Here is a 22,346-nt window from a genome sequence, read left to right as displayed (position 1 = left end):
TATCTATATCTCAATCAAGAGGAAACCGAGCTCATGTTCATTCATCTTTGTCACTCGCCATCTACATCTTATTATGATAAGTCCAGACCAATCTCCCAAGCTAATCGAGGAACTATCACCATCATTAATATATCTTCATCAACACCCCCTATTAGATTATTTACTACATACAAAGACAGAGTAGAGTATGCACATCCACACACCAACCACACCTTTCCCCCCAAACCCATTCCATCCCATCCTAACCCCATCCTACTCCTACCATGCCTAAGTGACAGGACACCAATCATAATTCCCATTCGAATTATTCCCCCACCAGGAGGGAAAATCATGCGCGACCCCAGCAGCCCCAAACACCGCAAACGAGAGAATAAACACAATCGTCAAACTGGCGCCATCAAACGCCCCCGTAATCAAGTACAAGTAATCCTTGAAAATCTTGGGATGGTAATTCCTCAGATAATACTGGACGAAGAGACCCGAGATGACCCAGCTGAAGAGAACGCATGTCTGCGATTGGTTGTACGGGACGTACCCTGCGTATTGGATGAATTGCGGCATGTTGACTTCGGAGACGTCGAAGCTGCGGATCTTGGGGACAAACTGGTTTTTTTCCCATAGATTAGTTGGGTTGCTGGGGTGGTGGGAAGGGGCAATAAGTATAGAAGGGAAGGAGGGGGGGTGGAGGGGACGTACGTAGTAGAAGAGACGGTGGGCGACGACAGCTGCGGCGCCGATGGCGAGACCGATGGGAACCATGGCGTAGGGAGTGCCGGAGCGGTAGAGGTAGGAGGCGAGGGCCCAGGAGGCGGCGTTGGTGTTATAGGATTGCATGGTGGCACCACTCCAGGAGGAGTTGCCGTTGCCGGTGGAGAGGAGGGCTTTGTTACCAGTGACGATGGAGATCATGATGGCGTAGTTGATGAAGCCGCCCAGGATGGTGCCGTAGATTTGGGTGAGGAACATCACGCGAGGGGGGATTTTGACTGTCATTTGTTAGAGTTGTGTGGGTATGAAGAAAAAGGTCATGGGCTTACGGTATTCGCCCATCTTCAAGTCGTTGGATAGGTTCACGGCGTTGGAGATGACATTGTGGGACCAGGCTGCAAAGTACATGTTTCCGACGGGTCGCCCGGGGAGCATGAGTCCTGCCAACATCTTGGAGAGGTTGTTGGTGGCAATTCCGTTGCCGTAGCGAGAGTAGAGAATGGTACTCTGCAGAAACCGTCAGTAGCAGGGGGGGGGGAGTATTGTACATGAGGTACTCACAAAAGGCGAGATGATGATCCCGACGATTAGGGAGACAATGTACGCCCAGGCTGGAAGGGTAATGTTCTCCTTGAGAACCACCACCAGACCGAGAACAAAACTGATGACAAGCACCGCAACGTACCACCACCACGGTGTCTCTTTGTAATGCTTGGCCATGTGCTCGTGGTGACGGTCGTCGTAGCGACCTTGTCTGGCGCTCTGATATGCCCGCTTGATATCGCCGCCCCAGAAGAGAAAGCAGTGCATGATGAGGGCACCGATCTAGAAAAGTTTAGCTGGATAAATCCGAATAGATCTTGGGTGTACACACAGCAGCGTTGGCCATGAACATGGCAAATGCAAAAGTTCCAGTTAGTCTGGGTATGCCGTATTTAGCCAAGGCGGATTTGTCGAGCACCCCGTCAGGGAAGACGCTGGCGACTGGATACGAAGTGCCATTCGCCATGAGAAGCTGTGTGGACATGAATGGTAGGGACCGGGAATTCCATCCGTTTCCGTAGTAGATGGCTACCATGATGATGAAGCAGAAGGCGATCCCGATGTCTTGGTGAAGCTGGAGCTTGAGAGGAAGGGAGGTTTGGAAGGAGGTGATCTGCGGCAAGTCAGCCTTAACACTTGGTAGATCAAGACACCATCCATACATATTGCCAGTCGAAGCTCAGAGAGAATAAACCCAATCCTTCGTTGTTAGAAGCTCCACCGAAAACATTGGTGAGTACAGAACCCTTTTTGCCAGTCGCTTTCTGGGCAGCGAGACACTGTAGCTGTGTTAGTAACCCCTGCACATCAAAGGTGAGATGGACAACGCACCGGAATAGAAACAGAGTTGAGCCACGGGAATATATAGGCAGGAATAATCTCATACAAAGACATGCCAGTAAAGGCATACCAGAAGTACCGGAGCGGCTTAGAGTTCTTGACTTGCTGCCAATGCAACCCTTGCAGGGTCTTCACAGTAGGAAGAGTACTCCAGTAGACAGCCTCAACATGCCAGACGGCAATAGGTCGCATTATCCCACAAAGACCATAGCCGAACAGACCAATGGAGATGGTGCTGAAGATGACGGTGACGGCACTGAAGGGCATATTGTAGAAGAGATTCTGCGCCGCAAACACTTGCGATGATGCAGAGGCATTGGAAGCAGATGTAGCGGTGATAGCGCATATCGCGTGTTCCTTCAGAGTCCATGGTCCGGGATTCACAAACTTTATCCACCTTATATGCCATGGGAGCTTTCCCTGACCACCCTTCTCCCTCCATCGTGCCTCAAACTTATCGCCACGGGGGAGGAACCTGGCCCAGGCATTACCAACAAAGTAAGCGATGAGGACGATGAAGGTGCCTTGGATGGTGACGGCAGTGGGTTTGAACTGTGGATAGGTGTCAGCGGGAGGTGTCAACACATCTGCACGATGGCTAAGTGTCCTGTGTTACCATGTAGATTTGGTACATGACCGCCTGGAAACACGCCAGGCCGGAGGCGAGAATGATACTCCGAAACGTCAGGGAACTATCGAAGTCATCCCTGAGTGGTAGCAGATGGGCAGCAGCGTCTGCACCAGTGATGATAATGGCGTCTTCGCTTTCGCGGTCCTCTTCGCCGCTCAGCTCATCACCGGTGATTCTGTGCTCTTCTTTGCCAGCGAGAACCGTGACGACAGACTTCTCATCGACTGCATCAGGGTGGGGAATTGAGACGCCGTCACCCTCTCGGGCTGCACCGGTCGTGATCGCAGACATGTTGGACGGGGGTTCACTTTTTCAGAGGCATGAGAAAAAAAATCATTGCCACAAGGTGGCCCCAAGGGGCCCTCTTATACCCCCTCTTCCCCCTGATAAGGATAGATTGCCATTGGAGCCATGCCACGAGCTCATTGATGATACCACAAACCACGGCGATTAGCCATCTTGCTGGAAAGGGACTGGGAGGCGGCCCTGCGACAGGGCTAAGAGGGATCTAATGAAAGGGTCGTTGGATGCACAACGCTCCGGCCTCTGCGTCGGTGGATTCGCGTCTTCTCGAACGCCTCCGAACCCTCCAATCGACGCTCGTTTCCCCACCTAGCGAGGGACCGAGTCGAGATACCCGACCTGCTAGCCCACCCTCCTTCGGGTCGCCATTGGCGCAGGAATAAACCGAAAGCATGTAATTCTACCGGGAACTCACCTGGCTGTCCGGGTTACATCCGAATAAATTGTAGCGCGTGTTGCGAGATCATTGAAGGGCTGCTGGAGATGCCATCGCGTCTGCTGCTGACGCCATTCCGTAGCGGCAAGTCGGCCCCAAGCAATATGTGGCACTTTTGATTTGGAGGGGTGGACAGGTATCCCAGGACCTGGCACATCAATTATCACCGCAATTGGCTTCACTGCAATAGATTTAGGCGTATATTGAATGGCCCGTTAGAACAGTTGATAAGGCTTAGGGCGTGACAGGCGCATCCAGATAGGCAGAGGGGCGATAGGACACCCGTTCACAGGAAGGTCGATGCTGGGCGCGATAAGAGAGAACAAGGTTCAAGGGGATCCGTTCAGGCGTCGGAACTCCTACGGAGCTCCTGCAGCACACCTCAGCTCGCCATCCATGCATTCAACCAAGTGGCACCCCCCCGCGCTAGTGGCGACACCAGTGCAACCCAGGTCTCTGTTCTTTTCTCTCGCTGCGGAGGATTGGTGCAACCCTTTGTCCTGTTCAGGGAAAGGAACGAAGGCATTCGAGCTAGGATTCATAGTGTACTGGCCAGTTTCGATCCCTGAAATAGTTGAATTGGTCAGGTGTGCTGTATCATACCACCTTCGATCCATTTGTCCATCGGGTCAGGGTCTTGCGCCATTCAGTAGTCCTTCTCTAGGAGATCATCCATCCAGTGAGAGGTAGTCCGTTAAGCATCACACAGGGTTACTTCCGACTGAAACCTGGCCGTTCAGGTGGAGGCCCTAATTGAGGTGTCCCACGTGGTCACTACTGTCTCCAGTGCTGCTTCTGTCAAAGATTTTCACTCCCCACCTGGGTTGTTCACTCAGTGCCCAGTGGTGTCTGCCAAGGTGCTTCGGTTAATCCGACTCTGAGATAGAGCAAACCAATCATGTTTCCTATGCATAGAATAGGCATAAGATGCCAAGCCAGATATCAGCGGATGATCCTATCGATAGCCAATGCCTGTTAGTTGCAGACAAAATCCTCTCCCAACCGCTATCGCCAACATGCCGGAGTTCCAGCCGACACTTCTTGGCCGCATAAGAACCGACGCCCTAAGCACCCCAGACCGCGGCAACGCATTTACCAAGGTTTGTTATCAGGATCCAATGGCACACCCCAATAGGATCTATCACATGAATTGGTAACCTAAATCTAGAGTCTCTTCCAGGCCCGATATAGCTCTCGGAAATTGCAATCCCGTCCCAGTAATGCCTGCGGCGTGTCGCATTCAATCATCTCCCCATCCCTGAGGAACGCTATCCGATCGAACCGATCGACATAAGCGAAGCGATGAACAACAGAAATCACAGTCTGTTGGCGGAAATCCTGCTCGATAACATCTTGCATAAGGGCTTCTGTCTCTCGGTCGACGCTACTAGTCGCCTCATCGAGGACGAGAATGGGCCGCGGGACCACAAGCGCCCGGGCGAGGGCAAGCAATTGCCTTTCGCCACTGACCAGGTTGAAATACAAGACATGTCCATATCTAGCCCCCCGTGGGCACTGATTCGACTCCAGAGTCCTACCTTCCGGAGCGCAGACGCGATGCGTTCATCCGTGGCCATTTCAAGAGGATCCAGATTGAAGCGAACAGTGCCGGAGAGCAGAAACAAGTCTTGTGGGATGACGTTAATAGCAGAGTGGATAGCTTGTCTCTCGAGCCCTGATATGTCGCAGCCGCCGATTAATACTCTTCCGGACTGGATTTCGCTCATACGGAGAAGCGACATTACTATGGATGACTTCCCACTTCCTGATGCCCCGCAGATTGCTATCTTTTCGCCAGGATGGACCATGAGCGACAGATTCTTCAAGACCGGCGGCCTGGCTTGGCTATGGGTATGAGTTATTAGCTTTGCGTGAAGAGCAGGGGAAGCACCGGGGAGTGTAATCAAAGCGGAGGTTGAGTGGCTAGAGAAATACAGAACTTACCCGTATGCTGCTGTTATGTTATCGAACTCGATTGTAAAATGAGAATGTCCCAATGCCCGAGGGACTACACTGCCCATCAGGTCATTGTTTGCCTCACGAGGAGTGTCTTGCACAAATTGTTGGACTCGCGAAACTGCCCCGATGCTCGTCTCAAGACTAGTCCATGATCGGAGAGTGCTTGAAAGTGTGCTGTTGAAGGTTAGGATTAAGCTAAGGGCAACACCGACCGCAGCACCGTTATACTGGTCGGCCAAAGAGGTTGTCGTCGCCGCGATAATCACTGCCAACGCCGCAACGATCAAGCCCATCACGAGTGTCAGCCATTGCTGTATGCAGTACAGCATATAAAGAGGCCCTTGTGATTTATTAAGGAGCATGTGCATCTTCTCCTGGAACCAGCGTTCCATTCTGAAAGCACGGAGAGTGGTGACTCCATGCACGGCTTCCGTGAAATGCGTATAAAGCGGAGCCTTGGCTTCCAGATCCAGCAGTCGTACCTGCCGAGAAGTGCGAAGGTAATATCTCTGAAGGATCACTAGGCTGACCAGAAGCGCCGGCACAGCAACTGCTAGGTATTTGCTGACGATGCAAAGAATGACCAATTTGACCACGCAGCTTGCGAATCCTATGATGGCTGGTGTTAGCTTCTTGAACCCAGTGATCCCTTAACTCCGCCAGTCCGACGTGTTGATAAGGAGGCAAAGAAGGGAAAGGGGGAAGAGCATTACCCGTTAAGAACATAGATGCCACTAAAGGAAGCATCATGTCAATCAACTCCATATCTTGACTGAATCTATTTGTCAAGGCCCCGATTTCTGTGTCTTGAAAGAATCTGAGCAGCGCACTGCCCTGGATAGTCAGCAAAGACATGTAAAAATTGAAGAGAATATTTGGGAATACCTGAGCGTCGCAGAGAGAAGATCTGTATGCAGATTCAACGCAGTGTTATTGATTACATTCATGATAAGGAGCCTGGGACGACCAAAGGCGTAAGCTAGCATTTCAGTAATTGACAATAATGACTTGAATCATGGGAATTACTTACCACAATCCACCTGCGGTACCTACGAGCTGTATCACGAAGAGGACAGCATACACTCCCAAATACATACCCACATCTTTGTTAGGACTCTCTTCGTTTGCCTCCACCCACCACTGGATCCACAGAGCTAACAAAAACCGGAGATATCAGCTTAAGAGACGTAAAACAGGATCATAAGTACCAGGGACGCACTTTTAAAGTCCCCACTGACTGCTTCCACAACAATAAAAGCTAGACAGGTTGCAAATGGAATGAACCCAGCACTTTGATAATAGTAATTGTACACCGACCAGGTCCCTTCGCGTCGCAGAGGACTCAGTGAGTCTGAAACTAGAGCCTTCACAGTATCATTGTTCAGCTCATTGTCCTCATCAGTCGCGGAAGCCATATGCCCAGCAATTTCATCAGTGCTCACTAGGGACCTGTGCACGCTTGCGGGCTTGTGGAGTTGCATCACTTTTTCGAACAACCCGTTCTGCACGATTCTGCCTCTTTCGAGAATAACAATCTCATCTGCATATTGGAGTAGATGTTCTTTCCAATGTAGATATACATGAGCTTCGCGTTCGAAAAGTCAAACACCCCAAACTTACCTGTATGGGTTGCAAGGAGAACTGTCACCCCATATCTACGACAATATCCGCCTGGGCCGAATAAACGGGTAGCAATCATGCTGGTATTATTCAAATCAAGACCACTAAAAACGTCGTCCAGGACCATGAGTCATTTCCTCGAGTAGATAGCACGGCACAGCGCAATGCGCTGCTTTTGACCGCCACTAAGCGAAAGGCCGTTGGCACCTGCACGGTACAGATCACCCCCAGACATATTTGACAACTCATCCTTGAGACCACAAGCCCATGTAGCGACCTCATACCATTTGGAATTAAATAGTGACCCGAGGATGATGTTTTGGCGAACTGTATCATCGAGAATCCAAGAAACTTGGAAACAATATGCCAGTTGAGAATCTGCAACCCGTACATCTCCAGAACTTACCACTGTTTCCCCCAGTAGACTAGAGAGTAAAGTGGATTTCCCAGAGCCCACTGGCCCAATCAGCATAGTAATCCCTGACCCGACACGCAAGGTAATGTCGTGAAGCTTATTTTCGCTGGTATCAGACCATGCAATATCAGCTCGCTCGAAGGAGAATGAGGTAGTCTCGGATTCTGATTTCGGTTGGACTGATTGCAACTCTACTGCAATACCATCATTCGTGGCTGAAGGCGCGGGTGACCCTGTACGCGTGTTATGCAATTCCGTCTGCTTTTTACAGTATTCCTCGATGCGAAGATAACAAGCCATCGCTTGCCGCACAGCAGGGACGGACTGAATAAAGGTAAGGAGTGGGTTTGTCACGAGGGATATTAGCGAAAGCGATGTAAAAGCCTGACTGGAAAGCAGTGTCTTATGGTGCGTTGCGACCGCGATTATTGTATAGATGGCGAAGGTGGCAAACGGAGCAAAGTCGGTCGGCACATTAGCTGTTAACGATCAGTACACCAACGCGATCCATTAACCGTTTTTCTTGCCTACATATGACAATTTCCCATATGAGCAACTTCCGAAAGCGCTCAGAGGTCTTCAGCTCGATCTTTCGCAGGTTGGATACCTTTTGGAACATGACCCGGGAAAGACCGAGCATCTTGATGGACTTAATGTCGCGTAGCATATTGGATGTCCCTGTCACTCTGGCTTGAACGCATTCAACCCATTGCTTCTGAGACTGACCTGATCTGTTAGAAATGGGCCCTATGGCCAACACCGAGCCTAGACAATGTTAGTCGGGGTCTGTCAACCATGGACTCGCATGAAGGGAATTGTAGCTACCTATTGCAATAATCGCTGGAACTACACAGGCGATGAGAAGCTGCCGCTCTAGTAACCAGATTGCGATACCCACTTCGAGGATCGTGGCCCATGTCTCGTGGATTGTCTTCTGACTCTGTACAATCCTTTCTACATCGGTTCCCATGAGAGTGATCGCTGCGGAATCGTTGATGTCGCTGGCCTTCAGACGAGACGTTTGATTGAAAACCATAGCAATTAAACCAGAGCGAACTTTGGTGTTGAAGCGATTGGTTTGGCGCCAATACACCGCTGTGGAGATCTTAAAGGGTATGTTAGTCTCAGGTGCGTCCACGATCATCAACGTAGACCACTTACAGCCCAACCTAAGTAGACCAGAACATATGCCCCAACAATGGCTTGGCCGCGCCTCTTACTCTCTGACGTCTTATCGTTTTGTACGTAGTCAATTGTGGCGGTAATGAGGAATGGCTGACAGAAGCTGAAGGCCGTGAGACAGATACGCGGCACGAATCCCGACAGAAACATTCTCCGATAGGCATAGAAAGTCGAACGGAGTAACCGATGTTTGCCAGTCCTTGCTTCCCAAGCCTTCTCTAGCTCTTCCTGTGTCAATTGTGCCTGTTGATCAGCATCCATTTCTGGGATGTCATCAATCCCCAGCACTTTTGAGTATCCGTTTTGAAGAACCGGGAGCACCCAAATGAAGAAGCTTTGCCCCCAGAACCCCAATATTCCTTCCCTGGTTGTTTTCTGATGAAGTGGCCGTAAGAAACGGGGTTTATGTATGGACTCTGAGATGAGTACTCCGGTATTGAAAACGAGAATGGTCGTCCATAATGCTCGACAAGCAACACTGGCTGTAGGAATCTGCCACAACGAGCGAAGCTGCGGTAGTGAGAGTAGTACTTCTGTTGAGTAGTAGACTACTAGGAGATCCGATGGCTTGATCGAGCGCTGATCCTCGAGGAATGAGAGCAAAATTGCAGCACCTGTCGCAATAATATTCACAACTCCCGAGGCAAGTCCTACGCGGGTATGAAGATCCGGGTCTTCGACGCGCAAAGCTGTGTATAGGATATGTAGAACCAACAGAACAATCAGCAGAATCTAGATGCTCGCGTTCAGTAAATGCTCTATTCTAGTATCACTATAACCTACTAGCTTCACCAATGCCAATTGGAAAGAATTCAGCTTAACTTGAGAAGAACGAAGGACTTGCAATCGGTGAGGGACCAAGACCAGGAAGAGTGCAGCTGGAAGCAGCCCAAAGAAACCATCTTCGAAAAGTAAAGTAAAATCAAATGGACGACACTCGGGGTTGATACGGGGCCCGAACACATTGTCACTATCTGAGGCGCATGCCATGTTGAGTGACAGGTACAATGATAGGAAAGAAAAAGGAGCGATGGGGATGATGGGATTAAGAAGTACGCGCCACGGGTGACCCAATTAATCTCGGAATCCTTATCTATGCAATTTATTTACCACCATAAGTACAACTTGGACCTCTGGCTCGTTAGTCGCTGATAGCAGCCACTACCAAACTGTCTCCGATCAGGGGAAATATATCGCTTTGATTGGTTCCACTCCTACCGGCCTACAACTATTCCGGTATCGACTAGCCAGAAATGACATAAATCCCTGCCATTAACGAACTTATTATCCATAATATGACTTTACCCACATGTGTGAGAGGCACCAAAAACCACAAGCATTGCCAAGCTCGAGCCACCGTAGTCCTGAATTGAAGACGGGCCGATTTACGGACTCCGGCGCACGGAACACTAGTTCATTAGGATGATATGATATGTGCTCTCATCACTCTCTTCCATTTCATACTGGTCTTTTGTCAAGGAAACAATCCGTCAGCAATTGGGTACTCTAAACATTCAATTTCTGGCACATTGGTCGCTTCTAATCGGACATCCACAATAGCACCACAAGTCACTCAGCTCGTGGGAACTTCGAGACCCGTTCGTAATAAATACAGTGAGCACAGTAGTATATCAACCAGTGATGTGTTCCATTTCCCAGGGCACGGACCGGTCAATCACTGGGACTCATCCGGAAGCACTCTTCTCCTGGACTGGCAGGATAATACACTGACAGTGAAAGATCACCATAACCTGCGAGTGCAAAATATTGCCCCGTTTTTGGGATACCTCTCTGCCCGCTCAACGGGCCTCAATATAGTCGATGACCTGGCCGACGAATCCATTAACCTCGCTAGCGCTTGCCAGTTGGCCGGGTTTCGACACGTAGGAACCATGTGGGAGGTTTCTGATGCGCGGTGTGTGGATATAGTTAAGGTATTTTATGAAACTGTACGAGATGAGGGCGTGACAGATGAGTTTGTACCGCTGGCACTCCATCGGGCTGTCAGGTCTATCCGAGACAGGGAAACTAGAATTGTGGGTGAGATGCGTTCAAGGTGGGCACTTGGCGAGAGGGACGCAGAGCTTTTGGATGATGAAGGTAACGGACCAGGTTTATGATATCGTCGGAGGGTGTTTCTTTCTTTGGGTTTCGTTTACATATTTTGGCAATTAGTTTAGAACAATAGAGCGTTTCTTGGAAGTAGGTATCTCGATGCATTGACTTTTGGGCACCGATACGTCGATGATATCAAGAATGATCAAGTAGCACTAGCCTGCCCCCCTTCACAAGTACGACCCAGGATAGAGGTCATTCTTATCCACCACCTGCATTCCACTCAGAGAGGGCGAGAGGAACGATTAGCTTCTAGGTGGGAAAGCAACCGCCGGTGGATCCGAAAGCAAAATAGGGCTTTCGGGACGAACATATCGTTCCCTTGGCACCCATTCCTTCGCACGCCATCCGTACTCGCCACAGAACTGCTTCAATTCATGTTCCGGGGAATGAAATAGCTCCCTGTAGGCTTGACACTTGAAGCAGAGCCAGAAGCTATCACATACCTGGCAATACACGTTGAAGCCGACGAGAGGCAGAAAGCAACCGTCACAGAAGTGACCCTCAAATTCGGCGCCAGGTAGCAGCTGGTTCAGTTCGAGGTTATCCGGCACGATGAGTTCTTTGACTATCTCATCAGCGTCGTGATATATCGCGACTTCTAGTGGCGTCCACTCCGTTTCCCTTGCTTTCCCTTTAGCGGCGAGATCGTAGCCTTGCTCCACCATGTACTCAATCATAGGAACCATATCTTTCCTATTATCATCCAAGGGAGAGACACATCTTGCTGCCCAATGCAACGGCGTCCATCCATCCTTATCAACCAACTCCATATACGTGTCCTGGTAATCAGGATGCTGTTTGTGGCTCTCCAGGACCTCTTCCACCAGGTCCACATCCCCACTAATCACGGCATAGTGCAATGCCGTGCGATGCATCAAGTCTCGAGCGACCAAGGCATCCTTACTCGGGCTTAATGCCCGGTAGTGCTCCAGTCCCCGATAACACACGAGGTGAGCAGGAATCCTCCCAACCGGGTCCTTGCAGTTAGTATCAGCTCCTGCATCCAAGAGAAGCTTTATGACTTCCGGCGCGCTACTCAGACACGCCTTGTGCAAGGCCGACCGGAAGTTCCCGCCACTGTCGTTGACGCGGGCCCCTTTCTGAATTAAATACCGGATAATCTCCAAAGTGTCGTTCAACTTGGAGCCGTCGACTTCACGGTTGCAGGCCGCCTGCAACGGAGTCTCGCCACCCCCCGGGGCCGCGAGATTGACGTCCGCTCCAGCCTCGGCCAGGATGCGCACCATGTTCAGGCTGTCATAACGACATGCAATATGCAAAACTGCGCCTTGTCCCACGGCATAATTCAGTTTTACCTTCACAACTGACGCGAGATACTGGGCAACAGGCTCATTGTTGATCCGCACGGCGACCCAGATCGCGCACTCCCCTTTCTTGTTGGCGTCTTCTGGATCGACGCCACAGCGGATTAGATGCTTGACTGTGGCCACTTCCGTTCTCTGGTTGATTAAACGCAGGACACCACTCCCCCGACTGCTTTTCCAGTCTATCTTCGCCTGGTACTCCAGGATCATTGGTACGGCGGCTTCACAGTTATGCTTTACGGCCCATTCGAGCGGGGTATAGATCTCCCCGCACATGCGGTTGACATCCACGCCGGCCTTCAACAGCAGGGCGACGATCTCGGTGTAGCCGTGGTAGATTGCTATTGACAACGGTTGTTCCCGCCCACTTCCCAGGTTCAGGTTTGGCTTCGGAGTGTTGGCCAAGAGGGCCCGGACCACGTCGACATGGTCACCTTTGCACGCGAAGTACAGAGGAATTTTGCCTGCACAGGATTTGTCCACGTCAGCCCCTCGGGCGAGAAGGAGCTGGGTAATTTCCAGGTGCCCAAGCCGAGTGGCAATATGGAGAGGTGCCTCGCCATACACGTTCTCCAGGTTGACATCGGCTTCGGATTCCAGCAAGCAGCGGACGATTTCGGTGTGGCCCAGTGCTGTAGCAGTAGACAGGGGTACCATGCGGGTGTGCAGGTCCGACTGGTCAACGTCAGCTTTGAACTCGAGTAGGAGCTTCACCATCTCCAAGTTGCCCTTGGTCGTCGCATGATGGAGGGGAGAGGTATCCCATGTCGCGCCATCCAATTCAGGGCTTGGGTAGGCCCCAGCCTCAAGCACGAGCCGAGCAATTTCAAGCTGGTTGTATCGCACGGCATATCCGAGGGCCTTCGTGGCATCAAACACTGGGAACATTTCAGGATCTTCCAGGATTATCTGGACGCACTCCTTGTGCCCTTCGCGGACGGCAGCAAAGAGTGTTTTAGTTCCCCTTTTGCAGAGTCTGCAGAGTTCTCTCTTTAATTCGGACATGTTCATGTTGGCTGCTTGTGGTTATTCTGACCGAGGGATCTGGTGGTGGACAGGGGGTGCATTATACGTAAATAGACCGCTTAAATGCAAGAGGGCAAAGGTAATGTCTCCTTTATAGACACGGATGTCACTACCAGTTAATTAGAATGTGGTAGTTCCGGCTCTGCATAGGCATGACGAAGATGACTCTGAGACACCGAAACTGCAGTACTGGAACCTTCCACACAGGCCCTTGCTCGACGAAATACTGAGGTCATATACACCACAAAGCCAAGCCTAAGATGACGGACCTTTGGCCATTTCATATCCCATAAAGGTGATTTGGACTGTGCCATCTATCCTATTTGAGCGGATATATTCCTAGGCACCATTAATATTCAACGAAATTCTGGCCATGGGTACGTGAGGAAGAAAGCTACATAGTGTTCACTCCCCCGTAATAAGATTTGGAGATATGATGCAGAGGAATCCAAAGAACTTGCCTTGCTCACACCACCACCACGAGAAATGATAGTGTTTCCCACACATAATGGCACCTGTTCAGAGGTAGAATCTGCAATAGCTCAGATATCGAGAGTATGAATGCTCAATAACGCACCTAAAGATAGGTATATGAAGTTCGGAATCTGGTGAGGGAACCTCCAAAAGCCCAGGTGTACGAACCTGGTGCCTGAGTCCCGAACTTGACTAGAGGCTGGGGTTGGATGTCCTTCCATGAACATTCTATCCAGCTTCATTCGGCAGACCCTGAGTGGGTCCGATTCGAAATGCTAGCGGTCAGCATTTAGCGCCACTGCGTCCCAAAAGGTTCGAGTGGGCCCGGATTTATGAAACTTAATCTGCTAAAGTCCGATTTAAACCTCAACCTTTTGGCCACCGGTTGGAAATTGGACAACTAAGATTCTGTTAGCTGTCAGCAATTTGCATTCAATCATCTTTCCGCAGTCTGATCTCGATCTACTATCCTCGACCGCTGAGCCATCATTCGGTCCTCCAGCATGAAGGCCCGCGTTGCTCCTCCGCAGTCAGCAGATCCACATGTTATCTATGTCGCTGAGAAACTGCCCGGCGATGACTGGCACGGTATATCGGATGCGAAGGAACGTAGGAGGCGCCAGAACCGGTTGAATCAGAGAGTCCGCCGTATGTCATCGTCGAATTACTAATCTGATTGATTCTGATGTTCGACCAGGTTATAAGGCAAGACTTGCGCAGGCTGGTTCCATCGCCTCGAACGGACAAAGCCATCCGGTCATAACGCCTACTCGATCAACCTTGAATATAGAGTCAATAGGCCAGCTCCAGAGTACTCAACCTTATCCAGGACAAATTGTAGAGCCTGAAGTCACGACCCTCACCCGCTTACCTGCAGGCCACAATGGCAGCGAAGATAGCAATGAAACAATAATCAGGAACACGACATCTCCACAGGCCGAAGTCGATGCATTATGTTCCGAGAATCCTCACAGAGATGAAGCGAACATTCTACTTCAACGGATAGCCGAGTTCCACTCGAGCTACCAGTTGAATTGTCCGTAAGCAGACCATCTTCTCTCCCTAACCCGGATGAATGTGCATCGCGCATTTGTCGCTAATATGGCTACTCTCGGTATTACATGGGAGTGGATGAAAGACGACTCAATATCTCCCTTCTCCCTTGGGAGGCCTGGACATGACCTTGCTGTTCTACCCGATTGTCTACGGCCCACAGAGCTTCAGCGCCGCAGTCCTCACCACACTTGGATTGACTTGTTTCCATGTCCTATCATGAGGAATAATCTGATTCGGGTAGGTGATGACTGGGATGATGAGGAGTTGTGTACGGATATCATGGGATTCTGGGATGGTACTTCCACGGGGCCCTTTGGGCTGATTATTTGGGGAGAGCCTTCTGACCCTAGAAGCTGGGAGATTACAGAAGGGTTCTTGAAGAAATGGGGCCGGCTGGTACATGGTTGTGTGGATTTGATGTGGTCGACGAATCACTGGCGAGCGAAGCGAGGGGAAAGACCGTTGTTCTCGATGACGAAGGTATACCGCCAGCTGGGTCAGACATAATTGCAAAGCCAGCTTAGGAGACATAATAATTGAGGGTCAATAATTTTCAGAGGAAAACTCATTCATAAATTTTCCATACCTCATGCATTCTGTGATCACAGATGTTGGATTATTGCTAATTGTCCCAATCACTATGAATTGTGAAACACAACCGGTCTCTGTGTGACCTGCAGAACTGGACAAAATCGAAACCACACGCATTACTTTGCTGGAGGTCCACAGACACCGTGCCGTAGCTTCATGCAGCTATCACTCACTTGGCGCTCGTCCTCACCAGATCTCCAAACCGGGAGCCCGACTGCCCAGCCAATTCCACAGGGTTCCCAACCTCCACAATTTCACCGGTATCCATCACAACCACCCGATCAAAATCCATGATCATGTCTAGCCTATGGCTCACCGCAATGACGGTATAGTGCCTGAACTCCGTCCGAATGATATCCTGCATCACTCGCTCTGTCTCATGATCCACACTCGAGCTGACCTCATCCAGCAGCAGTATTCCATGGTCTGAGCCCATGTGAGCCCGAACACGACGTCTCAGCAGTGCACGACCTAGCGACAAGAGTTGTCGCTGGCCGGCACTGAATGTCCCCGCGTTCATGCCAGCATTCAAGCCACCGCGATCCTGAACAAAATTCCACAGACCCACAGTGGTAAGGATGGCTTGACATTCTTCCGGCGTGGAAACGGAGGAGGGGTCTAGGTTTGCTTGCACGGTGGAACCGTCTGGCAGGAATACGGCTTCCTGAGGCACTGCGATGATACGCTGGCGCAGAGTAGGTCGGTTGATTCGATGGAGCGGAAAGCCATCGATGGTCGCGTTCGCAGCCGTTTCTGGGAGAGGATCGAGGAGTTTGAGCAGGAGGGCAATGAGGCTGGACTTGCCGCTGCCGGTCCGTCCACAAATGGCAACTTTAGAGCCGGCGTTGATGGACAGTTGGATGTTGCGGAGGGCGAGGGTGGATCGGACGGTGGGTCCGTTTTCAGCAAGGGGGTTACTCCTGGTGAGCATTAGCTTTGTGTGGGAGGCGTTTGCATAGGAAGATGTATGCTTTACCCATAGCTTGCAGATACGCCTTTCAGCTCGACTTCACCACTCTGGGGCCACTGCTCAGAAGGGATTATGTCTTCGCTATCCGTATCCTCTGGCTTCACGTTTTCTTTGAAGGCCTTGAGCCTCGCGATCGCTCCAATGGACGTCTCTAGTCTTGTGTAGAAAATGACAATACCGGAAATATTGTCGCCGAAGCTCATCAGAGAGACCAAAGAAGCACCAGCAAAGGCGGAGTTGGAATGAAGTCGAACGGCCAATATCGTCAGCACCACTGCTATCACCATTACTACAAGGTTGAGAACAAGGTTCAACCACTCTTGGATCATAAGGAGGAGATAAGCAGGCCGCTGACTGCTATTAACCAAGCGAGCATTCTTCTCGACTTCATTTGTAAGGAAGCCTATGCAGTCTGGGTTAGTAAGGGCACTTCAACATTTTCAGGACCGGTCACAGAAACAGGAATAAGTTTGTAATGAAATTGGCCAGTATCAGATGAATATCCCATTCCTTACTTACCGAAGGCTCGAATAGTCGTGATGCCCTTAAAAGTGTCAAGGAAATGCGTGCTATACATCCGTATTAGAACCATGGTCCAATCTCATAGCTGGCAGCTAATGAAACTAAATAAGTGAACTTACTATAGAGGACTTTTAGCCTCGAGGTCTAACAGCCTCAATTGCCTGGATGTCCGAAGGTAGAACTTCTGAACCACATAGAGAAGGACACCAAGGAAAGGATAACTGATGGCCAAATACAAAGATGAAGTAAGCATGACAGCCGCTTGTCCGATCGCTTCAAAGACCTACGAGTCCCGTGTCAGAATGAATGGAGACTCTCTTCAGGGGCTTTTGGGGTGTTCTGTCATAAGATATACATACACAAACGATGGTGTTGAGTGTTGCCTCGGACAGCTCTGTGTCTATTAAATTTAGGTCCTGCGAGAACAGATTCGTCACGATCCCGGTATCTGTATTGGTGAAAAACCGAAGTGGCGCCTGGATCAATGTTCGCAAGGCTTCTTGGTGGAGACTGGCTCCAGCTCGTTTCACTGCAATAACTAAGAGCGCAAGCGCCGCGACAGACAGGGATATCAAGCAACATATTTGGAAGGTAGCATATATGCTAGCGTAGTATGCGGAAGGATGCGCCGGTCGTTCGGAGCCAATATCATCGGTCCAGTAGGTAAGCCCTGCACCACGAAAAACGAGTCAGAAAACCAATCCCTGTGGCGCTGTAACCACAATATGGATTACACATACAAACTGTTGCAAAATTTAGGAAGAATCCCCACAGAGCAGCGAAGATCACACTGCATGCGGCTACAGACCTCCCCATCCTCTTGAAGTAATGCCTGTATACGGCTTTATCGCCTATTTGCCTCGATTCCTGCATATTGGATCCCAATGATGAAGTGATAGATGTTGATCTATCCAAGACGTCGTTCTTGGAGCTTCCTATTGCCCTTTTCGATGGTGCTTTCTCACGTTTGACATCGCTTTTGCGAGTTTCCGTTAATCCTAAACGCTGAACATATCCTTGCCTAGTTGCCAGCGTGGCATAACTCCCTTGCTCAACGACGGTGCCATCGCCAAGTGCGATTATATGATCAGCCGCAGGGAGATGTCTGATGCTGTGGGTGCACAAGATAACTGTCGAGCGTCGTCGTCGGAGCAGGCCATCCGGTCCAAAGACTTTGCTGAATACTTCCTCCTCCGTGTCTGCGTCCAAACCACTGAAGATATCATCCAGCACTAACAGCTCGGAAGGCAGGTACAGAGCTCGTGCGAGAGAAACGCGTTGCTTCTGGCCTCCGGACAGGGCGATCCCGTCAGATCCAATATTAGTTTCATCACCCTGAGGCAGTGTGGCAATGTCATGCTTTAGAGCTGTCGCTTCGATGACTTCTTCATATCTCGATTGATCAAAAGCAGAAAAGCCAACAATATTCTCCTTTATGGTCCCATTCGAGAGGAATGCAGTTTGATCACAGAATCCAACATGGGCAGCCATGTTGCTTATAAGCACATTTCCTTCGCTGAACGGGATTTCTCCAAGCAATGCTTTACAGAGCGTGGATTTACCTGATCCAACGGGCCCCACGACGATAGTGAGCGAGGATCTGAGAAACCGAGTACTCACATCTCGCAAGACAAACTTGTTCGCCTCCCAACCAAACCAACCGTTCTTGATTGCCACATGAGGGAGACCACCTAGGCTCTCATCAGATGGGATTTTGGCCTTTTCTCCAATGTTCCCAGCCTCATCTGTTATCTTAGCACAAACCTGGCGAAAATCATGATGAGTCTCATACTCCAAGAATGTCTGTATGCGGCCCAAACAGGCTAATGCTGAGACAACACCAGGAATAGATTGGAAAACCTGCGATAGTGGGCTAGTCAAAAGAGTGAGAAAGGACAAGCTCGTGAACACCCTCGTCACATCCAGAGTCCGTGTCGTGAACGCGAAGGTCAGCGGCGGACTTATCAATTGTGGGATATAAGCAAAGAGGGCCGCCGTAATAGCAAGCTGGCGAAAGCGGGCACCCGCTGCTAGTTCTTCGACGCGCAGCCTCTGCACAAAGTCACCAATGGCTGCAGATAGGCCAGATATTTTCAAGCTCTTCATGCTAGCAATGACTGTAGCAGTGAGGCCCACACGTTTCTGAACCCCTGTCATCCAGGCTCTTTGCGAGTCTCCAGTAAAGTTCGTCAAAATAGCCAAACCGGAGAAGCAAACAACCACAACGCCCATAGGTGCGACGAACACCACACCAAGTCTTGTATACAACATCCATCCAGCCAGAGCGGCTTGGATTATACTCGCCCAGATCTCGTGCAATGATCTTAAGCCCATCCTGATCCGCTCCATATCTGTACTCATCAATGTTAGAACAGCATTGTCATCACCAGCTCCGATACGCGCTGTGGTTGCTTTTTTGTAGATCTCTGTGACAAGCATAGATGTCGCCATAGTACGCAGCCGGTGATGGAAATACCTACACCGACGTATGAGTAGTCCATTTCAGTGTCAGCATTCTTTCCGGATTACTATACCAGGTGAATGCCCAGGAAATAGCCAGCCCCGAATAAATCAACATGCTAGCACCGATAAACCCATAACCAGTGTTCGCATCTAGTTGTGGCCGAGACAGATAGTTCGACAGCCTTTCAAGAAAAAGTGGTTGACAAAAGGTAAAAGCAAGATAAGCCAGGCGCGGAATCACCGGCAGGAGGAGAGGGGCTTTCAATGTCCGCACCAACACCTTCACAAGGCCATACTTATCACCCTTGAGCTTGGAATAATCCATGTTCCTGGAAAACTGCTCATTGAGAGACGTAGCATCAAAGGAGCTATCCAAGGGATAAAGATCCTCAGTTGCCAGGACCTTCCTATAGCCCCTCAAAAACATCCTATTCAGCCAGAAGAAGACGCCAAGAGAGAAGATACCGCTTGTTTCTTCTGGACTGTGCTGCTTTTCGTCCCAATCTACCCATTTAGACTTCTCTTGAGCTTCCAGTAGTAATATGCATACCTTGAGAGCCAGGGCCGCACTGAATACACTGCTATAGCTAAGCTCGGTCCTATTGTCTGATGACAGGAACAGCGTTCTGGCCTGAGCCGCGTCTAGAAGGAAAGTAAAGAACAAGTAGCTGTTCAGTAGTGTCGACGGCCTCGGGCTTCTGCTATGATCCAAAACGCTTAGTATTATCATGAACAGGGCCGATACAAGCTTGAGGACTGAAGAAGCGATGAACATTGAGGTCACCTGGAATGATCCAGCCGCAACCAGGATGAGGAGGGATAGTTCAAGGCCCACATAAGCTGTGATAGAACCCTGGGACAGGGTAAGTTAATCATCATATCATTAGTTTAAATGTACGGTATCGGGGAGGACTTACTAATTTAATGAGCTGGAATAAGGGAGCATTCACAACTATAGGCTTTCGGAATTGACACAAAGTCCGCCATACTGACGTGACAATGAACAATGCAGATGGTATGATGGAGAAGAATAGCTGCTCGAACTGTAGGTTGAAATCGAAGCTATTTCGGTTCAGTTGGAGTAAGTTTTCTTTGCCGGTGGTGAATGGCATTCTGAGCAATAGAAGAGCCTCTGCTCAGGGTAATTTTTTGCTGGTGGCTCTAGGCACACAGTGTGCCAGTTCTGTGCTGTCAGAATGCTAGCAATGAATTCAGCTGAAATGCAGTGGATGAGGCCTAGGCCAAAAGCTGCGGGTGTTGCCGAAGACTTTTGGAAATGGCCAGATCAGGGCCTTCGTTTTAGGAAGATGGCCCATGATATATGGTGAGACAACAAGATAATGACCTGCGGCTCTGTGCTTGAGAGTGACCGTGTCAAAGCACTAATGTCGAACGCCCCCTTCCTATTTGACCACTAGGACGTTGAAAATTGATGGCGCCTAGTCGGGCGCATTGGTGGGATGACATATTATGGCATGTTGGCGACATCTTCCGCAATGCATTTAGGCAGAAATACTACAATGATAAGGTCGGATCCTTACGCATGATAAGCAATCTAGGCCAAGGCCTATTAATTTGCACGGACGGGGTCTTAGAAGGCTTGTGCCAATACCACCAAAGGGGCCTTATCAGACATCATCCAATTACATGCGTCTGACCAAGTCAACTAAAATGGCCAAGTGCGCACCGACAGCCAACAGCGGTTTAGCTGGTCTCCATACAACTGCACCCGATTAGCTAAGACAGCGCCGTGTCTAGGTTCCTTGCCCAACATCCTAGTACAATTGTCGTGAGCCAAGGACAAGGTCAGAAACATCGGATTGGTTATAGCATTTTCTAGTGCAGTTTTCACAGGATATATCATAAATCTTCCACTTGGTGCCAGTCTTGGCGTCACTTGTTCATTTCCAGATACAATGCTCTACTTAGGAATGAAGCCACCCGTCAGCTCTATCAGTGCAGTATTGCTTTATTGGAAAGGGTGATTCATAGACAAAAACCTAAACATCCACATGGAACATGCAACAAAGAAGAAAGGAGACACCCTTAAGTGAACATATATACATGCAGTTGGCCATGGACAGTTGTTTGACACACGATTAACAAGGGCCTCTCATACCATAAGTTAACTGCATCGGCCAAAGTTCGACTGCGAGCTGTTCCCTTAGAACTGGCTGTATTTTTGGGTTTTTACGTAACGTGAATATTGACTCTTGTCATGTATGACTTTCTAGCTACAGTATCTACAGAACACGCCTCTTTGTACCACTTCGCAGGGAATCGATCCCTCAAATCCATTGCTCTGAAGGCACAACTTTAGCTAGTGACAAAGCGTCATATCAAAATCCAACAGTGTAGTGGCTCTTTGTTAAAAAGAGTAATTCCTAGATCCAATAAAATATCTTTGGCTCGCATTCTGACACTAACTAAGGAGGTCAACTCCTGCCTCCCTTTGTGTATCCTCACCGGTGGAGTAGGCAGAACTAAACAAACAAAAGAGCAGTCAGCAGTTATCACTCATGGGACGCCCTGATAATCATCCAGGTCGTGATACCACTGTTGTTGGTACGATTTCATCTTTACTGTGTTCAGTGTGATTGCACCCACTTCACTCCATGGCCATCCTGGGCCACCATAACAAGATGATTTCTTTTCGTCGAAGATGGGTCCATCAGGATGAGACTGGTATGCTCGTAGTGGCTGCTTTGGACTATTGCTCGCACGAGTGCACACTTCATGCGTTCCAGTCACTCAACAATCTCAACAATATCAAGATACAGCAAACGTCACGACATTAAGTAGTAAGGTAAGCGAGGGCATAACTGCACGAATCGTCGACCAGGCTTTAGTATACACTAGTTACCAATTGCGATCGCTGCAATTTACAATGACATGTGTCCAACATGTCGATCAAAACCCCGGGAAATAAACGGAAAGGCCGGCATGACGCTGCAGGCTTCCATGGTTTCGCATCCCCGATAGCCGAGCTACTAAAATGGGGGAGATAAGCGTGGAGAGGGAACCGCTGGGGGTGGGGGTTCAGTTGGTGACGGGGAATCAGCAATGGCGCATTTAGCCGACGGGGTCCGAGAGCATCATTTCCTTACTTTATTGTTTGGAGTCGTCCGTCCTACTCCAATCATTCCGGCCACTTTACAGAGACA

The 22,346-nt window shown here is 49.8% G+C and overlaps 7 protein-coding genes across 7 annotated transcripts; 3 read left to right on the top strand and 4 right to left on the bottom strand.

Moving 5' to 3' along the window:
* Positions 1-267: 267 nt before the first annotated feature.
* Positions 268-3,013, bottom strand: An11g07830 (uncharacterized protein; the record flags this gene model as incomplete). Its single annotated transcript, XM_059750413.1, has 7 exons — positions 268-986; positions 1,038-1,215; positions 1,270-1,533; positions 1,583-1,864; positions 1,914-2,030; positions 2,083-2,643; positions 2,708-3,013. The coding sequence occupies 7 exons, from the start codon at positions 3,011-3,013 to the stop codon at positions 268-270; spliced, it is 2,427 nt and encodes an 808-aa protein (XP_059604320.1).
* A 1,612-nt stretch (positions 3,014-4,625) lies between these two features.
* On the bottom strand, positions 4,626-9,627 carry An11g07820 (uncharacterized protein; the record flags this gene model as incomplete). The annotated part of the gene is given in 10 exon segments (XM_059750412.1): positions 4,626-5,297; positions 5,406-6,030; positions 6,134-6,249; positions 6,306-6,377; positions 6,451-6,574; positions 6,640-6,981; positions 7,041-7,934; positions 8,281-8,560; positions 8,617-9,369; positions 9,421-9,627. Coding segments are annotated over 10 exon segments (4,085 nt in total), but the record flags the coding sequence as incomplete, so codon positions are not given.
* A 319-nt stretch (positions 9,628-9,946) lies between these two features.
* On the top strand, positions 9,947-10,757 carry An11g07810 (uncharacterized protein; the record flags this gene model as incomplete). The annotated part of the gene is made up of 2 exons (XM_059750411.1): positions 9,947-9,950; positions 10,132-10,757. The coding sequence occupies 2 exons, from the start codon at positions 9,947-9,949 to the stop codon at positions 10,755-10,757; spliced, it is 630 nt and encodes a 209-aa protein (XP_059604318.1).
* Positions 10,758-10,997: 240 nt separating this feature from the next.
* Positions 10,998-13,091, bottom strand: An11g07800 (uncharacterized protein; the record flags this gene model as incomplete). The annotated part of the gene is made up of 1 exon (XM_059750410.1): positions 10,998-13,091. The coding sequence occupies one exon, from the start codon at positions 13,089-13,091 to the stop codon at positions 10,998-11,000; it is 2,094 nt and encodes a 697-aa protein (XP_059604317.1).
* A 992-nt stretch (positions 13,092-14,083) lies between these two features.
* Positions 14,084-15,143, top strand: An11g07790 (uncharacterized protein; the record flags this gene model as incomplete). Its single annotated transcript, XM_059750409.1, has 3 exons — positions 14,084-14,228; positions 14,278-14,616; positions 14,878-15,143. The coding sequence occupies 3 exons, from the start codon at positions 14,084-14,086 to the stop codon at positions 15,141-15,143; spliced, it is 750 nt and encodes a 249-aa protein (XP_059604316.1).
* Positions 15,144-15,396: 253 nt separating this feature from the next.
* On the bottom strand, positions 15,397-20,294 carry An11g07780 (uncharacterized protein; the record flags this gene model as incomplete). Its single annotated transcript, XM_001394710.1, has 8 exons — positions 15,397-16,147; positions 16,204-16,600; positions 16,717-16,766; positions 16,839-17,002; positions 17,079-17,389; positions 17,460-19,195; positions 19,254-20,035; positions 20,100-20,294. 8 exons carry the CDS (start codon positions 20,292-20,294, stop codon positions 15,397-15,399), a joined length of 4,386 nt encoding a protein of 1,461 aa, XP_001394747.1.
* A 108-nt stretch (positions 20,295-20,402) lies between these two features.
* Positions 20,403-22,258, top strand: An11g07770 (hypothetical protein; the record flags this gene model as incomplete). Its single annotated transcript, XM_059750408.1, has 7 exons — positions 20,403-20,506; positions 20,781-20,893; positions 20,977-21,163; positions 21,423-21,534; positions 21,660-21,773; positions 21,858-21,967; positions 22,138-22,258. The coding sequence occupies 7 exons, from the start codon at positions 20,403-20,405 to the stop codon at positions 22,256-22,258; spliced, it is 861 nt and encodes a 286-aa protein (XP_059604315.1).
* Positions 22,259-22,346: the final 88 nt, after the last annotated feature.

The sequence above is a fragment of the Aspergillus niger genome (assembly GCF_000002855.4).
Source record: "Aspergillus niger supercontig An11".
NCBI lineage: Eukaryota > Fungi > Ascomycota > Eurotiomycetes > Eurotiales > Aspergillaceae > Aspergillus > Aspergillus niger.
Note: the sequence above shows the minus strand (reverse complement) of the source record. Positions and strands in the feature narration are given on the sequence as shown.